At 51.1% G+C, this 11,762-nt stretch overlaps 1 protein-coding gene across 1 annotated transcript in view; it reads right to left on the reverse strand.

Annotated features, from left to right (window-relative positions):
* The window catches only part of GNAI3 (G protein subunit alpha i3), a 36,082-nt gene extending 29,453 nt beyond the window's left edge, over positions 1 to 6,629 (reverse strand). Inside the window, exon 1 of the mRNA XM_066600264.1 lies at positions 6,408 to 6,629. Within this exon, the coding sequence (XP_066456361.1) occupies positions 6,408 to 6,525 (118 nt within the window). The 5' untranslated portion in view covers positions 6,526 to 6,629. The remainder of the gene's footprint in view (positions 1 to 6,407) is intronic.
* Between the last annotated feature and the right edge of the window lie 5,133 nt (positions 6,630 to 11,762).

Below are 11,762 nucleotides of genomic sequence, written 5' to 3' on the forward strand. Positions count from 1 at the left end.
TAATAATCAGTATTTTCCCTCATTAAGTAAACTTAAGCCCCATTTACAAGCAACAATTATCACTCAAAATTCGGTCTAACGATGGCATATGAGCGATAATCGTTGCGTGTAAATGCTGCCACCACTTACTCTTCGGCTGAACGATGATTTTAAGGTGAGCTTAAAAACCATTTTTCAGCCAGAGAGTAGAGAACACAGACCGCACGCTGTGCTCTGTGCGGGAGTTGGAGATTACATTGTATTCTGCCGACAGCCCATGCAAGAGCAATGGAGCTGTGTGCACAGCTCAGATTACATGCTGAGTTCTGCAAACAGCTTGCAGAGGCTCATTTACACGCAAGTGATTATAAAGTGCTAATGAACATTAGTGTCCATTAGTACTTCATGAAAAATGATCGCTAAAACTGTCAATCTTTCAATCATTTGAAAGGTTGTCCCTGTGTGTAAATGGGCCTTTAGTATCAGCTGGGCATGTGTCTGAGCTACAGATTATCTGGCCAGCAGATAAAAGCCCACTCCGGACTCCGCAGCAAAAATCCACCCATGGACATTGGGCCTAATCCGGGATGTAGTGAAAAGCAAGATACACAAAAAACTGAACATAAAAACTGTTGGGTGAAAGCGCCCTTAGATCGTGAGGCAAAACAGAAAAATTGCACCTACAGACTAAATATCCAATGAAATGCTATCTCTTGCAGTCAATGAAGGGTGCCAAGTAATCCAAAGCGCTCACATTTTGTCGTTCTTTGATAGGTTTAGGTCTAAACACCTTTTTTGGGAGTTAAAGGGCCAATTTTTAAATGAGTCCAAACTCAAAAATGTCTAAGCTTTTTTGGTTTCCTTCAGAATGCACTTCAGCAGTGCGGCCCCGCCACGCTGTATACAAACCCCGATTCTGGTTACAGGACTCCAAACTAAAATAATACCTACGAACCATTGGCTCTTGCAGTGAAAAGTTTGGGAGCCAAACAGAATTTGTTGCCAAGATTAAATACTGTATTTTCCGGCGTACAAGACGACCCCCAACTTTTCCAATGGAGAAACTAACTACCTGTCGTCTTATACGCCAGTAATACGCTGTAGGGGAATATGCTGTAGAAGAAAAGATTTTCCCTGACCCACTCACTGTAGACTAAGAGCAGTAAAACTTGGCACAGTTATTAGTCCTTCTCTACATAGGTGCCACCTAGGGACACACACTTCTCCCATAATTACAGATTTAAAATAAAAACCCTTAGGCCTCATGTCCACGGGCAAAAGATTATTTTAAATCCGCAGCGGATCACCTGCATGCGGATCCGCATCCCATAGGGATGCATTGACCACCCGCGGGTAGATAAATACCCGCGGATGGTCAATAAGAGTGATTTTTTTTTTTTAAATGGAGCATGAAAAAATCTGGACCATGCTCCATTTTCGTGCCGGTCTCCCGCGGGGACGGCTCTCGCAGGCTTCTATTGAAGCCTATGGAAGCCGTCCGGATCCGTGGGAAACCAAAATCAGAATATACTCACCTGCTCCGGATCTTCCCTCCTTCGCGGCTGCATCTTCTCTTCGTCGCGGCCAGATCTTTTTTCTTCGGGCCGGCGCATGTACGCGGCTCACAACCAACCTGCCGTGCACATCCGCCGGGTCGAAGAAAGAAGATCCAGCCGCGACGGAGAGAAGATGAAGCCACGAAGAAGGGAAGATCCGGAGCGTGCGAGAGGTATTCTTATTTTCAGCACTCATGTCCGCGGGGCAGGAGGGACCCGCTACGGATTCTCCATCCGCGTGGACATGAGGCCTTAGGCCCAATGTCTACGGACAGGTGAGTAAAATGTATTTTTAGGCTTCATGTCTGCGGGCTGAGTGAAAACCGCTGCGGGATTCTGCCCTTCGAATCCATGCGTTCCCGTGGACATAAGGCTTTAGTCTTCTGCCAAGACGTGCCTAGTGTGCAGCACGCTGCTATGTGCAGAGGAAAGCTTCTGCATTACAGCTGCGCAGGGCTGCGGCAGGGCACGCTGCAGTTGGCGAGAAGACTTAGGCCTCATGTCCACGGGGAAAATCAGGCCCGCTACGGATTCTACATGTAGAATCCGTAGCGGGTCCCTCCTGCCCCGCGGACATGAGCGCTTAAAATAAGAATTAACCTACCCGCAGCGGACCGGGAAGGTCTTCTCATCCTCACGGCCGGATCTTCTTTCTTCGGCCAGCGGATGTACTCGGCATGCCGGCGGTGTGCCGCACGCATGCCCCGGGCACATCCGCCGAGCCGAAGCAAGAAGAGCCGGCCGTGAGGAAGAGAAGACGTGCCCGGTCCGCTGCGGGTAAGTTATTCTTATTTTAGGTCTCCCGCGGATCCGGACGGCTTCCATAGGCTTCAATAGAAGCCTGCGAGAGCCATCCCCGCGGTAGACCCGCACGAAAATGGAGCATGTCGCATTTTTTTACATGCTCCATTTTTTTTTAAATTCACTTTTATTGACCATCCACGGGTATTTATCTACCCACGGGTGGTCAATGCATCCCTATGGGTTGCGGATCCGCATGCGGGAGAAGAGTAAAATCCGCTGCGGATTTTAATTCTTCTTTTGCCCGTGGACATGAGGCCTTAGGCCTCATGTCCACTGGGTAAATGGAATTGCAGATTCCGCAGCAGATTTCCGCCGCGGAATCTGCAGCGGATTTTGCCCATAGGGAATCATTGCCATCCGCGAGTCCATTAAATTGATTTTTGCACCCGCGGATGGCATTTTAAAAGAATTGCGTTTTTCATGCGTGGGGAGAAAAAACGCGGCATGCTCCATTTGCCGCGGATTCCGCGCGGATCGGCAACATTGCCATCACATTGATAGCAATGTGTGCAGATATCTGCATGCAAAAAAATGCCATTTAAAGCAAATCCGCGTGTAATCCCCTGCAGAAATCCACAGCAGATTCTGCGCGGATTGTATTTTTTGAGTGGACATGAGGCCTTAAAAGTCCTGCGCCACCTGCAAAACCTTGGGCACACTGGCATTAATACTAAAATAGTTACATTTAGCCCATAATTCTTACCCTTTCTTGTCTTTACACTTATTAAAGTAAAAACAGCAGGTGGCGCTTTCCTACCATTAGTACTGAACTATCTGGGGATAAAAACTTTATATGAATAAGGGTAAATACAAAAAAGTAAGTACAGATGTAGCAAAGAATAACTTGACAACGCATTAAGGAAACGTTCGATGCCACAGCTTGTTTTCCCCTTCAACACTTTTAATGGCGCCTGTTGTGTTCAGATAACCATAGCTCTTCAGTTACTGACGGTTAGCCAATCACAGCAAGTGCTCGATGAATGGCAATGATTGACCCAATCACAGCTATTCATGGAGCATTGGCTATAATTGGCTGACGCTTAGCCAATCACAGCCAGCACTTCCAGCATCCAGAAGATGAAGAAGATGATCAGTGCCAGGACCCGGGGAGAAGCTGCTGCGGCGCCCCGGACAGTGCGGGAGAGGTGATGTATACTTGTTTTGGTTTTCTTCAGTTACAGCTTATTTTTAGTGTTGGGCTCATATTTTAAGCCCCGCCCCAAAAATTCTCACACGTAATGCTACAAAGTCGTGCAACTTTGTAGCGCTACAAAATCGCGGTATTGACGCAAGAAGATGCAGCAATGCGATATCGCTGCAATTTTCTCACGGCGATGCCGTGTCGCTCGTGTGGAGGAGGCCTTATACCCAGGACTGTAACAAGGAAGGGGGGGGGGGGGGGCTCTAATAACTATGTAGATATATCAGGGGTCAGTACAGATATCTCTTCCATCATCTATCATACCCAGGACTGTTAATGTAAGGGGGCGCCCTCTACGCCTAGAGGAAAGAAAGTTTCTATACCTACACAGAAGGGTGTTCACCGTAAGAACAGTGAGACTGTGGAACTCTGTGACTGAGGATGCGGTGATGGTGAATTCACTAAAAGAGTATAAGGCCTCATGCCCACGGCCATGGCGTGCTCCGCTAGCGGAATATCGCAGCGGAGTCCGCCACGGCACCCCCCAAAACCCCCATAGACACCTCCCAGATTCGCTGTGATATTCCTGTCCCTCGAGCCGGCACGCATGTGCAATACAGCGCATGACACGTTGGCAGTGCATGATGACGTAGCCAGCGGTGGGCAGGGATGCGTATTCAGGCGATACTTCCGCTGCGCTACAGAGGAAGTATAGCGTGATGGCCGGCTTCCATTGACTACAATGGAAGTTGGCCGCACGTATTCCCACGGCAATTAGAGCATGTCGCGGTTTCTTTCACGCGGCAGAATTCCGCAACATGAACATTGAGCTATTGGGTTCAATAGAACCTAATAGATGCGGCATAACGCCGCAGATATCCACCGTGTAAAACGTGGCAGAAATCCGGCCATGGGCATTAGCCCTCAGAGGCGCCTGGACGCCTTTCTTGAGTGACAGAATATTACGTTATATCACTGATTACCTCAGAATGGGCGGTGATCGGGGATTATTCTGATTCTCAGATTAGAGTTGGGAAGAAAGTTTTTGCCTCAAAAGAGGAGGCTGGCATCTACCTCATTGGGGGGTTTTACCTTCCTCTGGATCAACATTTGGTGGTGGTGGGGGTAATAGGCTGAATATGGACATAGGAACTTTTTCAACATAACACACTGAGTTAGTATAGTGCCAGCCACTCAGCGCCAAGCATCTGGTAGAGCCAATCATCACAGAGGAGTGACATGAAGGCTACCAGTTTGGCTTTGTTGAGGTTTAGTGAAGGGTCAGCCAGCAGTAAGGAGCGCTGCGAGCTACAATGTAACTGCTGACCTGCGATTGCAGAACACTTCTGAGCACACAGTCTTTCCTGTTGAGCACTTCCCTATTCTGTGAGGCCCGGCAGCCCCAAGGTGCGCACGTCGTCTGCCAGACATGGAAGTCATCACTGGCAGAGCACTGCGGGGGGGGGGGGGGGGGACGGAGACAACCCCGGGCCGCGGCCGGAGGGGGGGGGGCTCAACGCAGGCCGGAGACACCCCCCCCCCCCCAGGGCCGCGGCCGGAGGGGGGGGGGGGGGGGACGCAGGCCGGAGACCCCCCCCAGGGCCACGGAGAGGGGACGCAGGACGGAGACTCCCCCCCCCCCCAGGGCCACGGAGAGGGGACGCAGGACGGAGACCCCCCCCCCAGGGCCACGGAGAGGGGACGCAGGACGGAGACCCCCCCCCCAGGGCCACGGAGAGGGGACGCAGGACGGAGACCCCCCCCCCAGGGCCACGGAGAGGGGACGCAGGACGGAGACCCCCCCCCCAGGGCCACGGAGAGGGGACGCAGGACGGAGACCCCCCCCCCAGGGCCACGGAGAGGGGACGCAGGACGGAGACCCCCCCCCCAGGGCCACGGAGAGGGGACGCAGGACGGAGACCCCCCCAGGGCCACGGAGAGGGGACGCAGGACGGAGACCCCCCCAGGGCCACGGAGAGGGGACGCAGGACGGAGACCCCCCCAGGGCCACGGAGAGGGGACGCAGGACAGAGACCCCCCCAGGGCCACGGAGAGGGGACGCAGGACAGAGACCCCCCCAGGGCCACGGAGAGGGGACGCAGGACGGAGACCCCCCCCCAGGGCCACGGAGAGGGGACGCAGGACGGAGACCCCCCCCCCAGGGCCACGGAGAGGGGACGCAGGACGGAGACCCCCCCCCAGGGCCACGGAGAGGGGACGCAGGACGGAGACCCCCCCCCAGGGCCACGGAGAGGGGACGCAGGACGGAGACCCCCCCCCAGGGCCACGGAGAGGGGACGCAGGACGGAGACCCCCCCCCAGGGCCACGGAGAGGGGACGCAGGACGGAGACCCCCCCCCAGGGCCACGGAGAGGGGACGCAGGACGGAGACCCCCCCCCAGGGCCACGGAGAGGGGACGCAGGACGGAGACCCCCCCCCAGGGCCACGGAGAGGGGACGCAGGACGGAGACCCCCCCCCAGGGCCACGGAGAGGGGACGCAGGACGGAGACCCCCCCCCAGGGCCACGGAGAGGGGACGCAGGACGGAGACCCCCCCCCAGGGCCACGGAGAGGGGACGCAGGACGGTGACCCCCCCCCCCCCAGGGCCGCGGAGAGGGGACGCAGGACGGTGACCCCCCCAGGGCCGCGGAGAGGGGACGCAGGACGGAGACCCCCCCAGGGCCGCGGAGAGGGGACGCAGGACGGAGACCCCCCCAGGGCCGCGGAGAGGGGACGCAGGACGGAGACCCCCCCAGGGCCGCGGAGAGGGGACGCAGGATGGAGACCCCTTCAGGGCCGCGGAGTGGGGACGCAGGACGGAGACCCCCCCCAGGGCAGCTGTGAGGGGACGCAGGACGGAGACCCCCCCAGGGCCACAGAGAGGGGACGCAGGACGGAGACCCCCAGAGCAGCGGCCGTCCTCACCCAGCAGCAGCAGCTTCACTTCCTTGGACGCCTTCTCCTCGTCCTCCCGCAGGTTGCGGTCTATCATCTTACTCCTCTCGGCCGCCGCTTTATCCTCGGCACTCAGTGTGCAGCCCATGGTGGAGCCGGGCGGTCGGAGCCTGCTGGACACTGGTCACCGGAGCTCCTGCCTCGCCCCGCTTCCTCTACCGGCAGCCACTGCTCAGCGTCACTACCGCCAGAGTAACCACAGCTACGCCGCGCATGCCCAGAAACCAGCCGCACGCACACGTGTCGCCAGCAGGCGGCGGCCATAGTGAAGAGCCTCCATGTTTATGGTTAGATTAGGCAGCACTATGGCAGCCTACTTGCAGGACGGACTAGCGGATTCTTTTCGTGGTTGTATAGATAGTTGTCTGCAGTACGAGCAGCATGATGGCGTTTACGTGCTTTAGTCGAACATATCTATAGACGGGCTGTTATGGATGGCGTTTACAGAACAAACCATTCATTTCTTAGCGACGGCCTATTATGTGCCATAAGGATAACGCAATTTTCATTGTTGCATTGCAAGAGCCATAACTGGTTGTTAGCCGTATGAGGGTTGTATATATTACCGTCCTCACTCTGGGGGACATATCATGTGGTGGAGGTGTTACTGGATGCATTATGGGGGACATATAATGTGTTATACATGTTACTGGCTGCACTGTGGGGGACATACAATGTGGCGGAGATGTTACTGGCTGCACTGTGGGGGACATACAATGTGGCGGAGATGTTACTGGCTGCACTGTGGGGGGACATATAATGTGGTGGAGATGCTACTGGTCACATGTGGGATACATATAATGTGGTGGAGATGTTACTGGCTGTACTGTGGGGGACAAATATTTTATTATAGATGTTACCGGCTGCACTGTGGGGGACATATAATGTGGGGGAGATGTTACTGGCTGCACTGTGGGGGACATATAATGTGGTGGAGATGCTACTGGTCACATGTGGGATACATATAATGTGGTGGAGATGTTACTGGCTGTACTGTGGGGGACAAATATTTTATTATAGATGTTACTGGCTGCACTGTGGGGGACATAATGTGGGGGAGATTTTACTGGCTGCACTGTGGGGGACAAATATTTTATTATAGATGTTACTGGCTGCACTTTGGGGGACAAATATTGTATTATAGATGTTACTGGCTGCACTGTGGGGGACATTGATGTGGGGGAGATTTTACTGGCTGCACTGTGGGGGACAAATATTTTATTATAAATGTTACTGGCTGCACTGTGGGGGACATATAAGTGGCGGAGATGTTACTAGCTGCACTGTGGGGGACAAATAATGTATTATAGATGTTACTGGCTGCACTGTGGGGGACATATAATGTGTTAGAGATGTTACTGGCTGCACTCTGGGGGACAAATATTTTATTATACGTAGATGTTACTGGCTGCACTGTGAGGGACATATAATGTGGTGGAGATGTTACTGGCTGCACTCTGGGGAACATATAATGTGGTGGAAATGTTACTGGCTGCACTTTGGGGGACAAATAATGTATTATAGATGTTACTGGCTGCACTGTGGGGGACATATAATGTGGGGGAGATTTTACTGGCTGCACTGTGGGGGACATATAATGTGGTGGAGATGTTACTGGCTGCACTCTGGGGACATATAATGTAGCGGAGATGTTACTAGCTGCACTGTGGGGAACATATAATGTGGTGGAGATGTTACTGGCTGCACTTTAGGGGACAAATAATGTATTATAGATGTTACTGGCTGCACTGTGGGGGACATATAATGTGGCGGAGATGTTACTGGCTGCACTTTGGGGGACAAATAATGTGTTGTAGATGTTACTGGCTTCACTGTGGGGGACATATAATGTGGCGGAGATGTTACTGGCTGCAGTCTGGGGGACATATAATGTGTTGGAGATGTTACTGGCTGCACTTTGGGGGACATATAATGTATTATAGATGTTACTGGCTGCACTGTGGGGTACATATAATGTGTTGGAGATGTTACTGGCTGCACTTTGGGGTCATATAATGTGTTGGAGATGTTACTGGCTGCACTTTGGGGTCATATAATGTGTTGGAGATGTTCCTGGCTGCACTGTGGAGGACATATAATGTGTTGGAGATGTTACTGGCTGCACTGTGGAGGACATATAATGTGTTGGAGATGTTACTGGCTGCACTTTGGGGGACATATAATGTATTATAGATGTTACTGGCTGCACTGTGGGGGACATATGATGTGTTGGAGATTTTACTGGCGACACTCTGGGGTACATATAATCTGGTGGAGATGTTACTGGCTGCACTTTGGGGTCATATAATGTATTATAGATGTTACTGGCTGCACTCTGGGGGACATATAATGTGGTGGAGATGTTACTGGCTGCACTTTGGGGACATATAATGTAGTGGAGATGTTACTGGCTGCACTTTGGGGTCATATAATGTGTTGGAGATGTTACTGGCTGCACTGTGGGGGACATATAATGTGGCGGAGATCTTACTGGCTGCAGTCTGGGGTACATATAATGTGTTGGAGATGTTACTGGCTGCACCTTGGGGTCATATTGTGATAGACATGATAATTATTTAGTATAAAATGTCTATCGCTATTTGTATATAACCCAAATGTATTTTGCTATTGTAATGACTTTCAGCTCTGAGGAGTTCAAAGGACACACACAATCTAATCATGGTATTTGCTAGCCAATGGATGGGTGATGTATTTGCTCTAAATACATCGAAGTTGCTCAACCAGTTTCTAAGAAGTTAAAGGGCCATAGTGTCGTGTATATCCTGTGTGTTTACCTAGGCCCCCTTCCACTCTTCAAACACAAGCTAGTTAAACACATCTTGTCAACTACACAGAATTCCTTAAGGTTGTCTGCATGCTAAAGAATACAAAGTCCATACTATGGCGGACGTGAGAGAGGGTGGGCAGAGAGGTGGGCAGAGAGGTGGGGGATTCTGTATGATCCGACAAATGAGAATCCTATATGTTACTGATGTAACCTGTTGCACGCCCATTGTGTGTCTGTACAATAAAAGGCCCTGTCTGGCTGTTTCTGGACGGAGAGCCATTTTTAACATGAGATTCATACCTTGTGTTTGACTTGGTCAGTGTGCGCATACTGCTTCCACACAATTAGGAAAGCGACAAAATACCCCAAAGCCTGCTGGAGAAACCGTAATCCAGCACAATTGGAGTCCCTGGGTGAGCGAGTGGATCTGTGAGGTCACAGCCTGGAACGTACAGAGATCGGCAGATGGCACGCAGAACTCAGGGGCCCGAAAATCTACAGAACACGGTAAGATTGCTTTATCTACCTGTGTCAAAGCTGGGTTCTGACTGCTTTTCTGCCTGTTCCTGAGCCAGACTGGACCTTCACTGAAAGACAGGTAATAACTCTAGTTCTGTCCACTCGGGAAAATCACCACGTTACCTGTCTAGGGGTATTTTGTACGCTGTGTATGCTGTTATGTCTGAGACGGTTAAAAATTGTGTATACAAGACCAAGAGATAAATTCTGTGAGGGTTAATGTGTCGGGAGGGCGGACTCGGCTGTTTAAGTCTGAGGGAACACGCCAGTGACACGTGCTCCTAGGTAAAACTAGTGTGAGGTTAGGAAGATTTATGATACGTATACTTAACTTTATGATTGAGCGTGTTATGTTCTCATATGTGGAAAGGTATATACGTATGAAGTATAGTCGTGCTTTGTGACGGCTGATTTCTCCAGAATATTATTGAGGTTTTGGTCATTGAAAATAATCGTCAGTCTCTGTGTATAGCTAAATGTCCTGTCTAAGACGTGTACAGGAAGTGCTCTTCGGGATTGCTAGTAGACCTTGGGTTGATATAAAGGTAGATGAGATATATACCTTGGGTTGATATAAAGGTGGATGAGATATATATATACCTTGAGCCGTTGTGGGTATTCTCCAGTAATCCCGTCTGTCTGCTATTATAGAAACAATGTGCAGTGTTGATTATTGGGGGAGGGGTGCTGGTAAGAGAGTGGACTGAAGTTAAGCCACTAAGAGCACTTCTCAATTAACCCTTTCTGTTTACTTTGTCTTTCCCTGTGTTTTATAGAATTAATGCGTATTGTAATCTGAGTGGGAAAGAAGGGTTATATGGGAAGGATTTGAAGAAAGCAGATTTTACAAGAGAAACAGTACTGTGTGCAGAAACTTCGAATAGGCTAGAATAAGCAGGTAGCATAGAGTTGAGCAAAGTGAGCAAGGCCAAAGGTCAGAGAGCTTGTCATCTGGTTGCTGAAGGCAGCAGAGTTTACTGAACATGTAGAAATGTTATACAAAGAGAAGGACCAGGAAAAGTTGCAGAAAGAAATGTTAGGTCATGGACAGGTAAGATAGGTTGTAGAAAGTTTTCAGAAGATGAGCAGGAAGCCTAGCAGAAAGAAATGTGTTTTTAGATTGCTAGAAGGAGGTATAATGTAGTTAAGAGATTGAAGAGGGGAAAGCATGTAGGGGGGTATGTGTATTGCTTATGAACAATGTAATGTCTTTGTGTTGACTGCGGCCCCTCCCTGTAATGGCGGCCGTGCTTGCAATGTTTACAATCCAACATAGTGTGACTCTGCAGTAAATGTAGTGAGGCCTGCCCCCACCCTGAAGTTATTTCCCCCCATGTGCTCACTTTCAGGGTGTGTGATGTTACTTCCGGTCCCTCCCCATCCGGGACAGGACCTGGCCCCGCCCCTTCCTCCTCCAGCGGCCATCTTGCCTCACCTGGACGTGCTGCTACTCAGCAGCCATTTTGCCTCACCTGGGAGTGCTGCTGCCCCTGGCCCCGCCCGTTCCTCCGGCAGCCATTTTGCCTCACTTGGGAGATTTGTAGCCCCGCCCCTTTCTGCCTCTGGCGGCCATTTTGCTGCATTTGGGAAGCCTATATTTCCCAATGCCACTGTATCCAGTGCTAACATCATGATTGTCTGAAGTAAGGTTTTGTTTGACCAGACTTTGTTACGCTCCAAGATGTGGCCACTTTGGATGTGTGATAAGTTCAGGGAAACAAACCTTTGTGGAGATGCAGCTTGGGACATAGTAGACGACTAAGCTGGTTTATAGTGCATGGAAGATTGGAGTTGATGCATGGGGGGCAGAGGCCGGGAATACATGACAGGGGACGCTCTCTCATGTTCCCAGGGGCTCTGTTTTCCACTGCCCGCTTCTCCAATGGATACTCAGACAGATGATGTTACGGAAGGCTCCTACAGATGAAATAATTTCCCTATAGTCACCCAGCAAACTTTTTCATGCAATTTGGTGAAGTAATTTTACTTTTTATGTGAAGAAAGAGGGACTGAATTGC

The sequence above is a fragment of the Eleutherodactylus coqui genome, chromosome 4 (assembly GCF_035609145.1).
Source record: "Eleutherodactylus coqui strain aEleCoq1 chromosome 4, aEleCoq1.hap1, whole genome shotgun sequence".
Classification (NCBI taxonomy): domain Eukaryota; kingdom Metazoa; phylum Chordata; class Amphibia; order Anura; family Eleutherodactylidae; genus Eleutherodactylus; species Eleutherodactylus coqui.